The 21187-nt window shown below is 39.0% G+C and overlaps 1 protein-coding gene across 3 annotated transcripts in view; it reads right to left on the bottom strand.

Moving 5' to 3' along the window:
• The window catches only part of slc4a2b (solute carrier family 4 member 2b), a 39321-nt gene extending 20295 nt beyond the window's left edge, over positions 1 to 19026 (bottom strand). The window contains exons 1-3 of one of the 3 annotated variants that reach the window (XM_051411415.1): positions 18992 to 19026; positions 10892 to 10947; positions 5358 to 5529 (exon numbers count right to left, since the gene is read on the bottom strand). In XM_051411415.1, the coding sequence (XP_051267375.1) occupies positions 5358 to 5417 (60 nt within the window). In that variant the 5' untranslated portion in view covers positions 5418 to 5529; positions 10892 to 10947; positions 18992 to 19026. Of the gene's footprint in view, positions 1 to 5357; positions 5530 to 10891; positions 10948 to 16116; positions 16136 to 18756; positions 18776 to 18991 lie in introns of those variants that run through there. The other 2 variants (XM_051411417.1, XM_051411416.1) reach the window with 2 other exon arrangements.
• Positions 19027 to 21187: the final 2161 nt, after the last annotated feature.

The raw sequence follows: 21187 nt of genomic DNA, 5'->3' as shown, positions 1-21187 counted from the left end.
ACCAGGCTGCCCATTGTGCCAGGGCAGAATAAACAAGACTCTCGTTCTCCCTTTGAGGACAAATGCTGCCTGAAAGGACAAGTGGTGTTTGAACAGCCAGGAACAAAACCTCACGTTGACATTCATCTCTACATTTTAACTTTGCCACATGAAGCCTAAATATTGACCAAGGTGCTCTTAGTCAATGCACCTTGAAGGGCAACATGAATGCATAGGAACTAAACATCTTACGATTTTAAATAGATGCATTTTTCTATGGCTAATATTGACAGAAGACATGGTAAGTAAAAGGCTGGAATTAAATGTGATTAAAGTGTTGCTTGTGCCATAAAGGTAAAAGCACTAATGACTGAAAAAGCAGAGTCGAACTACAGCAGTTCATTAACCAAGTTCAAACAGTTGTGCATGGAACCTTTTTAGAAAAAAATTCCACCATCTTAAGTCAGTTAAATTTCAATCTTAAAGCCAAAATAAATCCATTAGTGCAGACATGTTGGTGCCTTTCAGCAAGAGCACTCTCATCTTTCTTGATAACAGTGCCACTAATCTTGTATTAACAATCAATAAGATCTCATTAATACAAAATAATGAGAATTTCAGTCACTTATATTATTTGTATTGGATTAAAATATTGACCTGATGGGGCGCCTTACAGCTCACCTGGTAGAGCTGGCGCCCCATGTACCAAGGCTGAGTCCTTGCTGCAGCGGCAAAAAAAAATAAAAAATGATGATGGCATTACATGGACACCAAAGTTGTTGAGATATTTGGACCGAATGACTTTGCTATATAGCAGAAATATGAGCTACAACAGACTGCAAAAATAAACAAAAACAAAAAGAAAGTAATGTTAGAGCTTTTTAGCGTAAATTTTTTTTATATCAGAAGAGTTAATCTTGTGAAGCAACATGAAGTTTTAAAAAGTAGCGTGCATGTCCAGTGGCAGAGTTGTATAATGAGGCAGGCACTTGACAGTGTGTGGAGGCTGCAGAGGAGATTATCTGTGTCGTGAGGTAGGCTCAAATCCCACACAGTCAGCACTTGGAGGGGAAAGGGGCAGATAGGCTGCGGATGTTGGAGTGATCGTTTCGTACCGTGCGGCTGATCAGTCACTGCATTCCTACATGTGTTAACATTAGTCTGCAAGGAGATCTGAGTGCCCAATGCTCGGAGTTTCTGATTATCCTATGAAAGCGTGAGAGTTGTAACCCAGTTTTATCCTCAGCCAAGTGTGAATTTTGTGTTATGCAAGCCCAATACGTCATATACTGATCCTCCAATCAGTCTGAGACCGGAAAATATGTCACCAATTCTTTGTTTTTGCTTCCTTTCTGGTGATACGCTTTGATTATATTTGTATTGGGAATTGGGCTTTCAGCAGCCAACAGCTTTATCATTTCATATTATACAAACAGGGCTTTCAGTAGCCAAACATGGAAAAACAATTTGCCTGCGGTAGCGCTGAAGATGTCCAACTGATAAACTTGTGTGTAAGATGCACGTCACAGGAAGTGTATGAGGTTAGAAAAGCAATAAAACGTAAAGATAGGTAGGCGGGGGTGTGAGTCGCACTATCTGAGGTCTGATGGCTCACTTCCGTACAGCGGCTGTCTCACGGAGTGTCACCGATACGACTGCACTATAATGTCAAAGTTCACTTTTGCAATATATGGATGGAGATGTGATGACAGAAAAACCTGAATGCACAACAAGTAGTTCCAAGCCGAGGGTTGGCGGGGAGTGACATAAAACTATGAGGTTTCAAAAGATAATTAACAGGACAAATATTTTACTTATATAAGTAAGCTAAACTAAGCAGCTGCTGGTTGTAGCTTCATATTTACCAGAGGGACATGATAGTGGTACCAATCTTTTCAGCCTTCTCTCATATCAAGAAAGCAAATAGTTTTAAAGTAATAATTCAACATCTGTTGGCTGAATGGAGCAACTTCCTTGACTTTTGTTATCCCCTTGAGGTTGCCAGAGGAGACTCAAGGAGTGCCGCCAGAAATGAAAGGAAGCCAGTAAAACTACAGTCTGATGTCTTTACACTTCAGATTTTGTATGAATATGATATATAATATAAAACTACCCAGATATAACATTAATTAGTGAGCTTTAGAGGACAGCTAACCTGTGCTAACCTATGCTAAATCTCCTGGCTCTAGCTTCATATTTGCTGTGCTGTACTGACAATCTTTTAACATTTCCAAAAGTGTGAAACTATACCTTTAAAAAAAAAAAAAAAAAAGAAAAAAAGAGCATAAACAAAATAGGTTGGAAACCAATTGTCTAGACAGTTTTCATCCAACAGATGCAGCAGTTGTTTGCACTGTTGAAATGCCCAACAGCAAGAAACTGAATCCCTACCAGCTCCAGCAGCTCTGCTCTGTAGCTGACCCTGACCTTTCTTTGTGAGACGAGAAGCAAAAAGAAACCTTTGCAAACAGTTTTAAACTGAGCCAGCAGCACAGCATGTTTCTTAATATTACTTCTTCCTGTTAATTAAAAAAAAAGAAAAACAGCTGAAATGCTCCCTGTCGAGAAAACTTTCATAATCCACCCGCTGACATTAAAAGGGGTGACTATCTGTAACTAGTGACCCATTAAGACAACATTAGGTAGTAATTATTACCTTGGATTTCAATGAGCTGTGGACAAAGTAAAAAACGCATTTCAAAAAGCACAAAAACTAGACTGAACATTAACCAGCTGCAGAGTTCGTGTAGAGGTTAAATTTACCTACAGAACCAAAGTCAGGCTACATATAGGCTTAAAAAAATACTCTGTTTGCACTATTTAAGGGTAATGTGTAATGACTGACTGGGAATGATAAGAACAACAATGAATATCACACACAGAAATAGAGAGCACACCACGCTTTGGACACACGTGTTAGGTTGAGTCCTCTATGTTCGAACTACACAAACTCACCTTAAATGTATATAGAAAGTCCATCAAATTACACACAGGGGTGTTGTCGCAGCGTAAAAAGCAGCAAGATTGCTATATTTGCTCTTCCGATGTCAAAAGTAAAAGAAAGAAGGCACCGGCTGCTTCTATGGAAGACAAAACGTTTCCCATTTCAGTTAGACCTTGTCACATGACCAGGGAAGATCTTCAGGGTAGGAAGAAGACATTACTCTTTTTTAAAATCCAAACAGGATTATCTGTACTCTCCCTGATCACACAGCAAACACACATTGTTACGGAGATAATAATTAACTTGGTGGAGCTGGAGCCAAGAGAACAACCCATAAACGCTAAGGCGCTGTCACACAGCAAACATTTTTATCTTACGAGAGCTTCTTGGTCATCAGGCTTCCTGCTGGCAAGTTTCATTATAGACCATGTCATATTCTTGTCCACAATCTCAATAAGTTTTATGGAAGTTAACGGTCTTACTGGCTATATAAATGATAATAAAAGACATGCTGATTCTGAACCGGCTTGACAGAATATCTTTTAAGGGTGTTAATCAACACCTTCACCAAGAAAATTACAGTTCAACAAGTTCAACGGCCATAACTCTTTGGATCATATTCAGGCAGAGGATGAGCCTGTGATCTCTGCAGTGAATATCTTTATCTTGATTAAAGACAATGTTTTGTCTGGTGTTTATGGGTGTATTTTTAGACCTTAGGGTTTCTTGGAAACGTCACTTAGCTCATATAAAGACAAAAGTGCATTTCAAATATTTATTTGATAGATATATATAATATATATATCTATATTATATATAGATATATATATATACATTTGATTTACTAATGTTTATATTTTATTTTCATGTGTGGGTGAACTATTTGATTTTGTTGCACTACTAAATGACATAATTTGTCCCTGATCATCTGTTTTAATAAGATAAAAATCAGGAAATGAGAAATAATAATAATAACAATAATAATAATAATAATTAAAATGGTAAAAGAAAATATGCGAAGCAGTCTAACCCATGGCCTCTCAGTCTGCACGTCTTTCATGGATCAGTAGTTAAATGTCATATATCCACTTCCACCTCCTAAATACTCTGCATTCTATGTCTGCACTGTTGGGGTTGGATTTCAAACTTGGACAGCACTTAAATGGAGGAACCCCCTTCTAGATTACATGCAGGTAGCTGCAGATGCTGGCAACACGGTCACAAAGTTGTGCAACGCTAGAAAAAGGAAGCAGCTGACTAAAAATGCAAAGCTAAGGGAAAAGAAGCATTTTCCATGTTAGTGTTGCAGTGACGAACAATATTGCATGAGAACACCATGAGCATGTTTCAGTCAGAAGTTATCTCTTAAGAGTACAACAGAAGATAAAGCTCATTAGACGTCTATCAGAAGTCTATGACTGTTACTGCGTGGAAAATGTCTACTTTTTTGCTTCTACTGTACTTTAAACATCATAGTGAGCTCTCTTCAATTTGGGCTGTTCTGGGAAACTTAAAAATCCATAACTCAAGTAAAAGAGTATGAGAAAGGTTGAGAAAGGTTGAGAAAGGTGGGTAAATCAGTGAAGAAGATGCAATACTTAATAATAATTCCTGTAACCCACCAAGCCATTGCAAACTGATGACGTCTTACAACATGGGGTTTACTGTAATATTGAAAGATTTTTCCTTTAAGCTTGTGATATTTTCTGCTGCAGCATCTTAATAATCTGAAGATGAACTTGTTGAGAACCTCTTGAGTTGAGGAATTCTGCTTTCTTTGGCTGCTGACCAGCTGCCCCCTGGCAGCACGTTTATCACATCAATCCCACCAGCAGCCATGTAATTATGTTTTTCATTATCTGCCAATATTATTTTAGTGTTTCCAACACTGGCAACCCCATCGACTTAAAGGAAAGGGGAAGGAAACTGCTTCAGTTGTGGAACCATTGACATTCTTCAGGGCTCTAATGAAAAGGGAAATTCAACAGTAGCTGCTCTCTGTGCAGATCTCAAGAGTTTTTGAACTATTCTGAACATTTTTATTTTTGCAGTCAGAAGTACTGCATGTTACCAGGGAATTGGCTTTAGGATGTGACTAGATTTCTACACACATAGCTCTGGAGGGAACAGCACGGTCCAAAATACACACTCTGATGCCAGAGAGAACTGAGGGAGCTGATGCACAAAAAATCCAGCACAGAGAAAATATGAATTTAAGTAGAGGCAAGTTTGGAGCTGAGTAGCTTCAGTCTCATGCATGAAAAGACCATAAACATCTAATTGTGAGCGTCAACTCCTCCTGAATGGCATTTAACCTGGTTTGTCACCAGGGTCACCAGCTCTACTCATGCGTTTCATCATGCGGTCGACGATACGTGAGCCTGACCTGACAGAATAGACTGAGGCTTTTCTGTATGCGGCCGTGTGGACTTACGCTGTGAACAACCGATGTCACGGCGTCTGTAATCTGGTTGGGACCGCTGGGGTTGCTCATTGCTCCACACTGGAGTTGCTGCTGGAGAGGCTCTGGAAAGCTGGTTTGGATCGGTGTGGCTTTAGCCCTTCTCTTTCTCACTGGGACTCAGACAGCTTTTGGGCAGCATAACCTGGAGACAAATGCAGATCCGGGGGTTAGTCCACATGAAGCTGGAGATTTATAAGCATGAGGTAAACAAGGCACTGAGATACAGCAACTGTGAGCCAGTAATCCCTCAATATGAAATGCAGTAAGAAAGTGTAATGACAGCGTGTGTTTCATGGTTTTGGCTCTTTTCCTCAAAACTTCATATCTGAAATGAGACCATGAATATCAAGTTGAAGTTGTGATTTTACATGAGCAGTGCAGGATGTTTTATCCTTTTTAATACAATGTTGTTCAACTTTAGGACTCTGCAGCAGGAGAAACGTACAGACAAAAACTCATTTGGTTGCGTTAGGGCCAACAAACTATTTCTGACTGACCTTTATCCAACTGAGCATCATGTTATGTTGCCTAATCACCTTGTCCCCTAAAATTGCAACAAGACTAAGAGCTTTCAGCCCTGTGTGGCTGTACTTACACAGCATTGCTTTAGTAGGTTAACATGCTAACTCACAACAACAATGCTAACATGCCGATGGTAAGCGGGTATCATGTTCACCATGTTCGCCATATTAGTTTAGCTTGTGAGCGTGATAACATTTTCTGATTAGCACTACACACAAAGTGCAGCTGAGGGCTGACTGGAATGTCACTTGATTCGCAGACAAATAAAATGTCAGGGCATCAGTAAACAAACATTTTCTTGAAAACATGAAATTCTGTACAAACTTTCATTTAAATTTAGTTGTTTTTCTTTAGATATTTCAGTCTGAACCAAGGTGACGAACATCGCTATCCCTAGAACCACATCACTAGCATGGCTACAAAGGGCAGTGATTACCACACAGTTTTTGTGATGTGGATTTAAATACCCAAAACATAAGAAGGGTCGGTACTTAAACCCCATGAAGTCTTTTTGCATTTCAAACCCATTGTGCTGAAGTGCAAAGCCAACAAAATTCAAAACCCAAAGCAACAGGACTCATGAATGATCTGGTACATCCTGTTTTTTGTGCTTTAATGTATTACTTTGTGTCCTGTATTGTTCTGTCTGTTTTTCTGGCTGACTTCACTGTTTTTAATGTACATGAGTTTGTGTTTTGTACTGTAAAAGTATTTGTTGAGTTTGATGTATTTTAAGAGGCCATCTCAGGACAATTAGTGCAATTTGCTCAGGCTATAAATGTTGTGGTGTGTGGCATTGGTTTATGCTCCATGCTTGTCCCTATACAAATAAACAATTAAATAAAAATACAAACATGCTTCACAGTACAGACATTGTTAGGATAACACTGTGTGACATGTTGTCTAACTACGGAGTCATCAACCGTTTCAGGATTTCCTGGAAGCCCGCAAGTACCTGAGTCCTCTAAGTGGCCTAAGGTATTGCCATAACAATGAAGTGGAAACGCATAATTTATATTATACTTGAGGGGCAACAACGGCAGAATTAGTAGAAGTACACACCAATATCTTTTTACAAACAATGATATTCTTTTCATTTCTATGATTCTTGATTTCAAGTGTTGCACTACTTCCTCACCACCATTCAAGGTCATTAACCATTAGAGTCAGATAAACAGATAAGAGCCAGATAACACAGTGCTACTGTGCAGAGGACCCTTTGATAAGCAGCGGGCACGTGCCTCAACCAACTTCCACCTCCGTCACTCTCGAGTCACCATTGTACGACATGGAAACACGGGAATCCAAAAACAACTAGTAGAGCTTCGCAGTACAAAAAGTTAATGGAGATTAACAACAAGAGGACAGTAAAGTACTGAAGTACAATGTTGTCTGAGAGAAATGTCATTCACAGAGATATAGATCTTGATAAAACTAAAACAATTAATCGAGTAGGCAAGTAACAGAATTCAGTGGTTCTGCTTCTTAAATGTGAATATGAGCTGGTTTTCTTAGTTCTTTATGATTGTAAACTAAATAGTTTGGGGTTTCAGACTGTTGGTCAGCCAAAAGAAGATATTTGAAGATGTCACCTTGGGCTTTAGTAAATGTGACAAGCATTTTATAGGGAAAAAAATCTAATAAATAGTACTTGCATCCCTAGTTCTTGATACAATTAAGAAGATCAACTGACATTTGCACGAACTAGTAAGAGTGTATAAATTGGTATAGTCCATTGATATTTATAAAAACTGAAGAATAGTTAAATAAATGTACTTGGCAAATCTTAATCCAGTCGTCTCGTTAGCAACATTGTGAAGAGAACAGCGGTTGTTCCTTCAGTGTGAAAGCAGAGGAGGGCCCTCTTTTGGTTCAGTGTCACAGTTATAAATCATGGTCTGCCAAAGCCAGCCTGGCGGTCTGACAGCAGCTTTCAAACAGCCGATAAGCCGCCTCCCTGATGCCTGAGCACAATCATATCAATGACCTTGTTGACAGCGGGGTACAGTTATTGTATGTTTCATTAAAGTAAAGTGGAGTAATCGCGATAAAAGTGTCTATTGGAGTTGGTTTTGGTGTGTTTTGAAGATTACTTTCTCAGTAAACCTAGACCCACCACTGTGGAAGAGGCTACACAGGGATAAAGTTACAGAACCCTGGGATCCTGAGCAAAAAGCTTGGGAACCAGCTTATCTACCTCGGGGCACGTCTACCGATAACAATAACGATCAGAAAACAATAATACTCAATGATCTATGATCTGATGTTCTGTGTCTGGCATCAAGTACAATCAGTCAAATGTTTGAATAAAAAGGAACTGCTTGTTACTTGTGTAACAACCAAAATGACCAGAAGGACACGGATGAATGCTGACAGTGCAAGAGGAAGTGAGGACAAGATGCTCTGTATTTGTCTTGGAAGAAGTTCTTCATGTCTTCCCAGAGTTATCACAAGCCCAGTGTTCCTAAAAGAAGAATAATGAATGTGGAATTTTTTACACTTCTAAACTTTTCCATGCAAGACTTACAGCCTAAAATCTGTGCAGGCTTGGATTTGGGAAATCTATCCTTCTGGGAGGAAGTTAGTATGAAAACAGGAAGAAGGCAACTGCTATAGACCAACGCCTGTCAGGAGGAGCTGTAAACTTATTAAAAAATACAAACAGGGCACTCTGGGAATCTTTGTCCATAATGTCAGACCTTAGAAAAAACCATGTGTATGCTTGGACTAGACCTATAGTCCAAAAATAATCTGGGTTAATACAAAGTGTATTAATGTCTACCCTGTGACATTAAAGGTTAACTCAACTTGTCTGTCCCTCCTACACAGAAAGAAGACACTAAGAGCAGAGTATACAATCAGGATCACGTGTGTGAAGATGCTACCTTTGACCGACAAATCTACAGAAAGTAAAAACCAACTACAGTGCAGTTTCTGTTTAACATTTCTGTTGAAATGTATCTCGCATATGTCACAAACTTTGCTGAATACACGCAACTCTTATAAAAGGATGACTTAAGCCAAAGCTCCTCTGTATATAGGTAAATAATTATCATATTTCCTATTTGATTGACCACTGCTGATAAAGTGTAATGTGCTTCTGTTGCAATGATTTTGAGGAACTAACATTTCCTTTGCTGTTATCTACACGACAATCAGGGCTAGCTAAACCAATTTAGTCTAAAGTTTATCTGAATATCACCAAAATGTTGACATTTGTGACGTACCTAGTAGTAGAAGTTTTTCGTTTTTTGTCATTATTAAGATCTGTGATGTGCACCTTGTGGTGACTCATCTTTCCCACATAGAACAAATGTACCTGACAAAGTCTCTTTGGTATGTTGTAAACTTCCAGTATTTCTTAACAACATAACCAGCTCTCCTCCAAAATGGGGAAGAGCATTTTCCTCCTTTTATTAGGAAAATAAAGGCACATTACAGACACCTTTTAGGGAACAAGAGAATAAAAAGTAAGGAACAAAAATCAGACGTTGGTCTGGCAAATGTCGGAAAATTAAGGTATTTTTTAGATCCACTGCAAGGCTTTTCTTAAAGAAAGGAACAACGACAAGCTACAGAAATTTGGTACACTAAAATATTTAGAGGAGCACTCCACATTAGGAGCCTGGAGAAGAGCTGAGTCAGCACTAAATGCCCACCGACCATGTGAAAAATGTATGAGGAGTGACTGTCTCTGTCTGTGTAATCTCAATAATACCAATTTTTCACTGTAATCTCATGTGACCTTTGGGGTTAAAGACAGACAAAAGGTTATAAACTCTTTGCTATGGCCCCCTCATAATGACATTAAAGGAAAAGAGCTAGACAGTCAGACGACGGGACAGAGGTCATGAGCCAGACTCGGACTCACGACACAAGCCCTTAACGCATTGGTTTGCCAGGACACCCCGGCCGAGCCCGGGCCTCAACCGGCAGTTTGGCACGTGAGCGTCGACCGCAGACTGCGTGCTCATCTACAAATTCTATCAAAAAAGAGCATAATTAAAGAACAGTTCAATAAAATATGCAAACTGCCAATAAAAATGCCTGTCTGGGAATAGAAAGCTTGATCACAATGTCCAAACCTCAACCAACACACAAGCCTGTACTTATAAAAGCAGGACAATGACAGGGAGGAAAGGACCAGTTTAAGGTTTCATTAGAGAACTTGGTTTATAAAAAACAAGACATTTGTTTTGTTTAGCAGGCGATTCATGTTTAAAGAAACAACATATTTCTTTCCCCCGAGACACTGATTGTGATAGCTCCAACAGAAGATAATTTGTGGCCTTAATATTTTATCTGACATAATAAGATTCTGATCACTGCCTTAAGTTCACAGTATTAACAGTATTATCGCCCGTTTCAGCCATTTGCAGGACCTGATGTAGAAAAACATGCCCGTGATAAACGGACGTGGGTTGAAAGGAGAGTGCTTTAAGAAGACAAGAAGACAAGCACTTGAGAAAATAATGTGTTTAGCTATGAGTGGTCAGTTCTTATTCGACCACAGCATTTAGAGAGCCATTGCTTCCCACAACATGTCCTTTAAAGGCTCTAATTTAGGATTTATAACAGTGGAAATGTTTGTCCTTCTAAAACTCAAGTGGCTTGTTTGAGGCCCTATTTTTCTACTGTGTAACCTGTGGAAACTAAGCAAGATTTGTTTACAGTTGTCTGTGCAATGCTTGCAGATCATCATGGTTGAAGCCTGAGTCAGCTCTACTCTCTCCTCAAGTCAACTGGATATTAAGAAAGTGTGACGTTACCAGGAAGAATCTTTTCGTTTGATTAGACTTGACCTGACAAATAACGGCTCTAATTGGGGACTAACCCATATAAACAATTAATTAAGTAGACAATAAATAAATAAAAAGACAGCAAGCGGTACAAAGTGACACACAAATAAGACAACTTCAAAAACATTAGAATGAGTTAACAAATAAAAAAATAAAAAAAAGAGATCCATGATTGTACCATACCTTTGTGTGCTTACAGCAGAGAAGCCACCGCAGACATTGTAGTGCAATTCTGAACTCTGCGATGAAGAGAGACCCGGAGTCGGTCAGAGTGCAGGACAAAACAAACAGAGGGAGAAAAGACAGATAGGGAGACAAAAGGAATGAGAGTTAGAGTTGTGGAGCGCAGCCGATCTAGTGCAGGTCCAGCCTCTCGTTGAGCCGAGTGCTCACTCAGACCAACATGCACAGACTGATAGCAGCAGCCTTCCTCCTCAGGATTATGTTTCCTCCTCCAGCCTGCTGACAAGTAGCCATGTGACTCCAGGACCCATTCAACACTGAGTCAGAGGCTGCTGCTCACACACAAACACACACACACACACACACACACACACACACACACACACACACACAAATGACCTCAAGCTTAAGGTGGAAATTCAACCCCTCTGATCAATATCTGTCTTAACAAACCATAACAGTGGTTTTGCTTGTTTTAGACCAGTGGTTCCCAACCTGTTTGGCCTGTGATTTCAAAGCAATGTCTACTTGCAAAGAGAGTTTTCTTCACTTTGTTTGAATAATGTGTTGAGTCCTGAAAAGGTTAAATTATCTAGTAATTCACAAAAGAAAGAATTAGAGGAAAATTTGAAAAAAAAAAAAAACTTTGTGTCTGCTTTTCTCTTCTGTAAATCATCTCCAGTTATCATACGATCTCCATTGTCCCCTAGTGGCTGGCTGCAGTATAGATCATAAACGCCCACCCATGTTAGCAGATGGGTCACAGGCCAAACTAAAAAAATGAAAGTACAAGTCAAATAAATGTTTCACAAAGATGGTTTCTGTCCATTTAGGTAGTTCTCATCATGCTGATGTACTCGTAACTGAGTCAGCCGGATGTATGAGTGGGATCTGTTTACCGAGGCAACAACCCTGCTCACTACCAGGCAGACATCACCAGCGCACAATGGCAGCGCCCATATTTTGCCTTCATTTTTTACAGTGGGAGGGAAGTGGAGACACGCCAGCCATGTTTATATAAAACCTATGATCCTGACCCCAAAGGTGGGGAACCACTAATTTAGCACGCTTACCTAATATAAACGCTGCATTCAGGGTGATTAAAGAACTGCATAGAAAATTTAGTGAGCTAAAAGCTAATGTCAATATATGCTCACAATGACAAGGTTGATGTTTACCATGTTCAACATCTTTGTTTAGCATGTTAGTATGCACTATAACACTTGCAAATTAGCAATAAAACCAAAGTACAGCTGAGGCCGATTGAAATTTCTATTCTATTCTAACCATGAATGTCTGTACAAAATGTCCTAACAATCCTTCAGCTAGTTATTGATATATTTCATTCTGGAGTAAAGTAGTTGGCATTGCAACCGGCATTGCCATCCATAGAGCCGCATTCAAATATCATAAAGAAGACACTCTGGAAATTGCTTCACAGTAATAATGAGCCAATGTTACATGTTAAAATCCTGTATCTTACCAGAAAAGGGCGTATCAAAATCTGTTTCTCAATCTGCAGGAGAGACGTTAATTCAAGTTGCGACACTCAGACAATAGGTAACCAGGAGTGAAGAAATGGCTTTTCCACATTAAAAGGTTTGATGAAAGACAACAAAAGTCTGGTGTCACTACAGTCAAGAGTCATTACAGACTGAAAAACCGAGAGTGAGTCATTATGTACCGCTTTCCTTTGAACACTGGGTAACTTGAGTTGCCAGGAAGTTTCTGAGTATCTGTAATAGGTTGACTAAGCAATCAATATTCTAAAATAAGCAATGCCAGTGATTACTGGCATTGCATATATCTCAAAACTCTTTCAGTTCAAGTTGGAAATAAAACTAATACACACCAACAGCATGTTTTCTGGGCCTGTTTATAAATGTGCACAGGATGTTTATTCATGTGTATAAAATTAATGGGAAAGCAATGTCATGTTGCCTAATATGTCTTTAATTATTAACTGGTAACGACTCTTGATATAATGGTGCATTCTGACATTTCCACACTGCAACTTGCTGCATGTCTATCAGGTTTTAAAACTTTTGTTCTAATGCACCTGTTTGTTCTTGTAACATATATCAGTTTTAAAAAGGTGAATTTTCCTTCAAATACACCCTGGCATGCGACAGGTTCTTAGTATATTTGGCCGTGGAAAGCAAACTTGTCATGTCATGGAGGAATCAACACTATTACACAATTAATCCCAACTAAAGTCATAAAAGCCGCCAGATTAATTGTGTTTTGCAGCGAACAAAGAACAGTCCTGTGATCTAAACAAGTTGCTTACCCGTTCGCCAAATAATCAAGTGCTGCATTCCACATCAGCTTATATGAGCCTTAAGGCTAAAGAAATACCCAACCACAGGAGGAGCCTGAGCGTGTGTGACTGTGTGTGTGAGTGTGTGAGTGTGAGATATAATTGTTTGTCCCCAGGGATGTGAGCTCACTGTGGAGTCACATGCGTGTCTTGCGGGGGGAAAAGAAACGCAGTCAAAGCCACAAGCAGCTAAAATTGAAGTCCACTTCAAAGTCTGGGGCTTTCCTCAATCCCCACAGTGTGCTGATAATAGCCTTATCAACTGTGGTCAACTATATAAAGAGGTGTGACTTCATGTGTGGAAGGTCGATTGACAACTTTTCTTAACCATGACCAACACACGATATGGTTATTTCATAACATAGCACAGAACAGAAGCACTGTCCTTGTTCTTGCTTCTTTATGCTATTTTAAATTAAGACATTGAGCCAATTTGATTTTTTTTGGGGGGGGGGCAAAATGTGTACTACAGCCAAACCATCTCATGTACATTACAAATTAAAGGATAAAAATAACATGTCAGAAGAGTTTTTACACAAAAACATCCCGCCTTCAGTTCTTCTAGCTTTTATATAAAGTGTTAACACGACTCGGAAATTCTCCCTGCAGCTTCCTGTTATTCTCCTCTCCCTTCAAATCTAAAACAAGTCTGCTAGACCATATTTCTGCACATAAAAACACACTCAACCGGTGCAACCCAGGACAAACTGTTTACTTAACAGAGAACAGCATATCATCAGTCAACAGGTGACCATTACAAGCATAAATGGTATGATCCCAAAACATGACAGAAACTGACCAGAACACTGCTCAGTGCTCTCACCCACTCAAGTCTCCTGTGCAGCTTGTTAATGCAAAGACTGACCTCAGTGTAGCTGTATACCACTGATGGCTTCCCTGTTTGTGGATCTCTATGGGGATCTGGCGGTAGCGTATGTTGATAGCTGCGCCTCTGTTGCCTCTGAGTGTTTTAGCCTGAAATAGCTCAACAGTTTAGAAGTCACCCAGCCTCTCAACATGCAGACGTCTCTACCTCCCTGCGTTGTTCTTCACAGCCCAGCAGCCACACTAACTTCACTCTGGTTTTGGCAGGGTCCAGCACTTCAGCATGACTGTGCTAAGTTATGTGCACACAGTCTTTGGAACACTTCCAGTCTCACACAGCTAACAGCTGCTCTCAGTCAATGTATGCCCATCTTTATCTCGCTCTTTGTCCCGTTAGAGGCTTCAGCCAGCAAGCGGCTGTGCTCGCAGCTAAGACAGCACCTGTCTTTGGGGTGAAGAGGGATTGAAGAGGCAACTAAATCCTGGCAGCTTACATAATGCCTGCCCATTGTCCTCTACTCCAGAAAAGAAAAAGCAATCACCGCTCAAGCATTTTTATACCTTGAGGTTAGGGTATATGGAGGCCAGTGCAGGTTATGAAATGGAAACAATCTGTAACATATTTAATACTGCCTGCAAACTAGAAATGTAATATAAAATGTAAAAATACGAAATAAAAAAACAAATATTATCAAGTTTTAAAATATTATTTACAATCATTTAATAACTGGTCAAATTTGATAGTAAACTATATATATATAATTATATATATATACTAACTATAAACTAATATATAATTATTGGGTTTTCTTTAAAGCTGCATTAACCCGTTTGACCATGTGAATACAAACCTAAAATATCCCCTTTGAAAGTTGTTATGGTGTGCGTGTCTTTACAGTTGCAGCCATCACAAAGCAACATTAATTTGAGTAGAAATGTAGAGTGAGTTTATTAGAGCTTTACGGTGAATACAGCTGCGGCTGGGGCTGAAACTAATGAGTGTGAGAGTGACACTGAACCAAAACAATAAAGTCGCTGGCCATAAAACCAAGAAAATTAGCTGAAAGGTGCTAAAATGCGCCTGAGAGCTGAGGGGAACTGCAGAGTTTCACATTACATGTAGTCATCTGAGCCATTCATTATAAAAAAAGATATTGATTTGTGCAGCTTTAAAGTCTTAAATAACAAATGCAGCATCAGCCTCAAAAATCCAATATCAGTTAGACTGTAATAAAAAAAGCACTGAATTATTACTGAGGTCTTGTTGCAATGGTGTCTCACTCAAAATAATTAAACTTATTTATCTGAGAGAAAATAAAATAAAAGGGAAAAACTGAGTAGTTGGCTAAGGCCTGCTGTATGCACACTGATGGACAAAACAGAAGATTTAGGGACTTGTTTTTAACCTCCACTGAACAGTAATTCCTCTTTTACAGTCACCAGTGACTGGTCCTATCCAGCTCCAGCCGTGTCAGGGTGTGGCACTTTCTTGAGGAAAAACTGCATCCAAGGCTGCTCGGGTTGCACCAGCTGCACAAAAGGTAAAGCCATGTTCTCACAGAAACACGGTAATTGTGGAGCTTTGACCCCGGTGCACTTGTAATAACTGTATTTAGCCACATGAGACTCAAGAGTGGGACGGGAATAAAATATCCCCCGGGCTCCCAGAACCCAAACAAAGGCCTAAAATCTCATACTACGCTCAAATACAAATCAGCCATTTATCCATTTTCCTGGGAAAAGACGTAATGTGATTACGTTTGTTTTTGTGCCTGCCAGTAAAATACTGAGAAAAGGCATGAGAATTTAAACTTACACCCTCACGGGAAAGGATGACAAGGAGGTGGTGGGGAGAGAGACAAGAATGCCTCACCATGTCTTATGTAGTTGAGTGTATAATTAGATGCTCTAAAGAGACTACAAGGTCTGGACAGCTTAATGGGGTTTAATGTGAGTGGACAGTAGCCCAAACTTTGCAAGTTCCAAGGTGTATTGCCAAAGCACTCAATGGTAATTAAATGCAACTTAGCAGGCTAGAGCACAGAGCGTGCCCGAGTAGCTCACTGGGTTGAGTGCATACCACATATATCAAGGCTGAGTCCAAATCGTAGCAGGGTTTGAATCTGGAGCGGGCTCTTTGCTGCATGTCATCCCCTGCCTTTCCTGTCGCTCCCTACTGTCAGAAAAAAACAAAAATAAATAAATAAATAAGCCAGAGCAGAGCAAAAGCCAAGCAAGCAAACTGAATTGTAGACAATGATGCGACTTCACAATTTTCTAATAGTAAACAGACCTAAAATAATAGTGTTTAGTTTAGGTCACGACAGATTTTTTAGGCTCGGTGTGTTTACTGACAAAACGCTGTGTCTGTTTATCTTCAGAGGGGAAGGTAAAACAAACATGAAGACACGAGAGGCCATCATGAAAAAAAAACAAAAAAAAAAAAAAACGTATTATCTACCTCTTTTCCTTCCTTGTCTTCTGCATGACCAAGCAATTTCACAACAGGAATGTAGAGACACTCTGCTCAACTGTTTGTGCTCTCACACCAAAAAATAACACGCCACTGTTGTCACAAATCTGTTTACAATAAGTCTGTTTGACGTATTCCACTGAGGCGAAGGAAAACAAATAAGAGCTGAGACTGTGATGATCACACAGATAAGATTGATCTATCTGATGTGTTCAAGCACCGCACAGGACTATACAACAAAAGGAAAGCTGCAGTGCTCTGGAATTTGCTGTTGTTTTTTTTTGTTTTGTTTTTTTTTTTCAAAAGATCGAACAAGGTCAGATTCACCAAGACAAACATACCACTATTGTATTTAGTCCTTGCAGCGCTCAGGTTTGGTAAGGCACTGTGGGTTTTGATTTACTTACATTAAAGAGTGTCTAGGAAAAAGATAATCGCTTTATCCTCTGTCTCGGCTTTACATCAAAGTGAGATATCTCCTCAAATAAACCGCAGTGCACATGGAGATGATATTGCTGAGTCAGCAGATGAGACACATCCTTCCTCCATCCTGCCCGAGGGCATGTCCTGACATCTATTAGCCATGTGACAGATAAACAAATTCTGGGATCATGGTTCCCAAAACGGGGTGGAAGGGACCTGGAGGGGTTCGGGAGAGGGCGGAGGGGGGGTTCAAATGTGTCCGAGGCGCAAATAATCACCAGTTAGAATTTGCTGGTTCATTTCCTTTTAATCACAAAATCAGATAAAACTTTTCAAAGCAGATGTTTCAGCAGGAAAAGCACAGGTGGAGCTAGAAAGATAGTTCAGTTCCAGTAATTATTCCAGTGCAGCAAATGAATGCTATTAATTTCACCTGTGTTTGTTGTGAAAAAGCTGAAATCAACTTTAAGTTTCAGTCCATATTCCTCTCGCTGTGAAGGGGCCATTTCATTCCCACAGTTTGGGAACTAAATGCCAAAATAAACAAACCCAAATAAACCACCAGATATTAGCTAGATACAGTTTCACACATGAAATGAACTGCCTGTATTTCTGTTTTATACCTTTATACACTGAATAATTGTGTTTTTGATAGTTGGAAAGCCACTTTAATAACAGTAACGCCTTTCAGTTTTAGTGAGTTGTCGTTATGTGGACATTTTACAACACAATGCAACATTATGTTACCTCATTAGTGTGTGACGCTCCACTTTTATCTCCCAATCTATTTGCACAATAGAAGCACAGAACAAAAACCTCAAATGGAGGTCAGTGGGATGGGGTTTCTTGTGGGGCTGAACGATTAATCAAAATATTATCGAAACTGCAATATGGAATAGCAGAATCATAAAAACTAGTTTGCTGATTTGAAAGATAATTAAAATAACACCATAGTGCTGCAGAGACGCCCCGGCCTACAAATCTTGTTCTCTAAATGTAATAAAACATGTTTTTAAATGGGACAGACCCTCCCAGACTTTCACAACATCATGATTTTATAGTTTTTTTCCTCAATTAAAATGAAAATTGTGATGCAAAAATGATCATTCCCACTTATTGTGAATCATATCCCCAATTGTAAAAATCAGTCAAAACAACAACAGGATTATGTTTTTGCCATATCATGCAGTCCTACTTTCTTCCATGGGTTATATTGATTTATATCTAACTTAATGCTGAAACAATTAGTTGATTAATTTGTAAGTTAATTACCAAAAAGCATTCCTGCCACTCAAATGTGAGAATTTGTATTTTTCCTCTTGTAAATTGACTCTGATAAACGATAACAGTTGCTAGTTGCAGTCCCTTTTATCACCAGAAATAAAAGTGAATTAACTTGCCAATGACAGATCTTTATATTTATACATTTATATATATATATATTCACATCACCCCTCATGACCTGAGAAACAAGACATCACGCACAGCTGCTGCAGCACCAGACAGCAATGAATGAATGAATTATGAATGAGTGAAGCTGACCACATCCCCAAAGTGTCCACACTGCCTTATTGAAAGCCCTGCACGGTTATTAAGAGACACACTGACACTGAGCCAACCCTTCTTCATCCCATTTACACTACTGAAGCTACTGTCAGGAGGAGTGACCGGCTAGCTCGCTAGGATGAGGAACTCCTCTTTAACGTGAGCGTTTACCAGCCAGAAAAAGGGGCTTAAACCACAACAAAACTCTGGAAGTCCGAGCACAATTACAGGGCTGCCTCCCTCCCTCGCTGTCTCTCTTTTTTTCCCTCTCTCCGTTACCTGGTTAACAAGCCGAGGAACACAAAGCGAAGTCATCCACCCGCAGGACACTTTTAGTGGCTGTCAATGTCGCCTCTCACCCAGGGGAGACAAGTCAACGCTCAACACCGGTTCACGACCTTCAATATAACGATGATTCAACGCGAAGGACGTTTTTCATACAGTGAAATCCCTTCTGAAGCTCACAAACACACACAGAATCTGGCTTATTTACTCACCGGTGACTGGTACTCACCTCAAACTCGCTCTCTGAAATGATTTGCTCAACCGGCGTCAAGTCCGCTGTTATAAAAACAAATTCACTTCCGGTGTGAACTTCAAATTAAAACACTTGGCGAAAACTGCGTGCGTTTGCCCCGGTAGAAACGTACTATTATACTCATGGGTGAGTTTGTATTACATAAAAGATACCAACAACACCACATCGCAGCATGATACAAACACTCACTGCTTTTTAAACGGGGGTTTTTTTTTAGCTTTATTTTGAAGCCAACATTAATCAACTTCCGGTTTTACGCTTTCATTTCTGGGAGCTTGTCGGACAGAAATTGGTGCGCCTGCGTAAAACGATGATTCATATTTCTGATGAAAGCCTGAGGGAGGGCGTCGTTCCGTTATAATGTTCATGACCTGCAGTCACAGAAAGAGAAAGGCATTTAATATCTGTATGCACAGTCCACGTGGTTAGGCCAGGAATCGATATTGAGATGAGGATTAATTTACAGAAGTATTTAGATATTAAAATATAGGCGTTTATCTCAGTAAAGCTCAGTTTTAATCTCCTTGGAGAGGTGACAGTGTTTCATCTATCATCTTTATCTACAGCATCACAAACAAATGTCAAAGAGGGTCCTTTAAAAATACAATATTTAATTGACAACACATCCAAAAAGATTAATTAAGTACCTGATATGAAGCTTGTATAACACAATCTTCAGCGGATGGAGGTTTCCTTCCTGTAATGGAACAAGTTTTAGGCCAACATGAGTTTGAATAACTAGGGAAAATGTGATATGATCAAATGTCAAATTCTCTTTTATTACCACAGTATCCACTGAGCCTTAAGAACAATATAGTCCTGCTTTATTTGCTTATCTTGAGGCCAGAGTGTCAAAAGGTTCATATAATACATTTTCCTAAACTAATATGTTTAATCAAATGACCACATTGTCATCAGTTCAGCATCATTTAAATACATTTTCAGTCCTCTCAGTCCAAACTCTGTCATTCCCCTTCTTGACCAGCAGTAGTCCTCAGTGCTTCCTGCTGCTCTGCAGTCAGCTGATCATCACCTGTCTGCTCACCTGCTCCTTATTTCCCCCTATGCTGCCAGATGCCAGATCAGCTATTGTGCTTCTTGTAGTTGTCGAGGCCCTTGTTCCGTCTATCTCTGCCTGTTTTTGTTTTTATGAACAAAGACCAACAAACTCCTTTTAATCCTCACACGGCTTATATCAAAATTGACATTTGGGAATAGGTAGAAATCTGATATACACGGTTAATAAGGACCCAGCTGCTCATTTATGCCCATTTAACTGAACAATGCTCACCAGCACGGATCATATAGTGAAGATATATCTGATTATTTATCGTATTCTTGACAACACCTGGGCTTAAAGTTACACTAACACCTAATATTCCTGTAGTGACTTTTCTTTAAAGGTGTTAATCAAAGTCATTTAAAGTATTATATAGCTGGATTCCCACATATATATATATATATATATATATGTTTTAACAATTTAACAATTTTTTAAATGTCAGATAAAATTATAATAATGACACTAAATGATAAATGGTTTATAACTATCTTTATTTGGGTCTTATTATACATCCACAGTAGAGTGCCAAATTTGATTTGCCACTTATGTACAGCATGTATAGTGCAAAGGTCACATCAGTATGAACAGAGTGACCCCTACTGGTGCTACTAAAGTCAGGAGTTTCACCTATAATAATATAATAATTATCATACAGATCTTTCTTTTACTATTAGATATTTTATTTTGATATTGCATGTTTGTTTCACTTTCACCCACCGCCTCGTCTGTTTATATTTTGTTTTAGTTTTTTAACTTTATTGTCACCTTTGATAGATATAACATAAAAAAATATAAAAATAAATATATAAATAATTATATTATTATTATATAATTGTAGATATAGCTATAATTTCTTAGTGTGTTATTTTTAGCTTTTCTTTTCCCTTTTTAACTCATGTGAAGTGTGAAAAGCGCTCTATAAATTAAATGTATTATTATTATAATAATCTAAATAAATACAGGAGTAACTTAACATAAAAGTAGATCACATTCATATTTTAAAAAATAAATCTTGAAGCACACAAACAGTAAAACACATTTTATAGATTGGACAGACTAATTGATCTATTTATTTATTTCCCCTTATTTATCTTTCAAGTCTAATCAAC

This window comes from Dicentrarchus labrax, unplaced genomic scaffold, assembly GCF_905237075.1.
Source record: "Dicentrarchus labrax unplaced genomic scaffold, dlabrax2021, whole genome shotgun sequence".
Lineage (NCBI taxonomy): Eukaryota > Metazoa > Chordata > Actinopteri > Moronidae > Dicentrarchus > Dicentrarchus labrax.
Note: the sequence above shows the minus strand (reverse complement) of the source record. Positions and strands in the feature narration are given on the sequence as shown.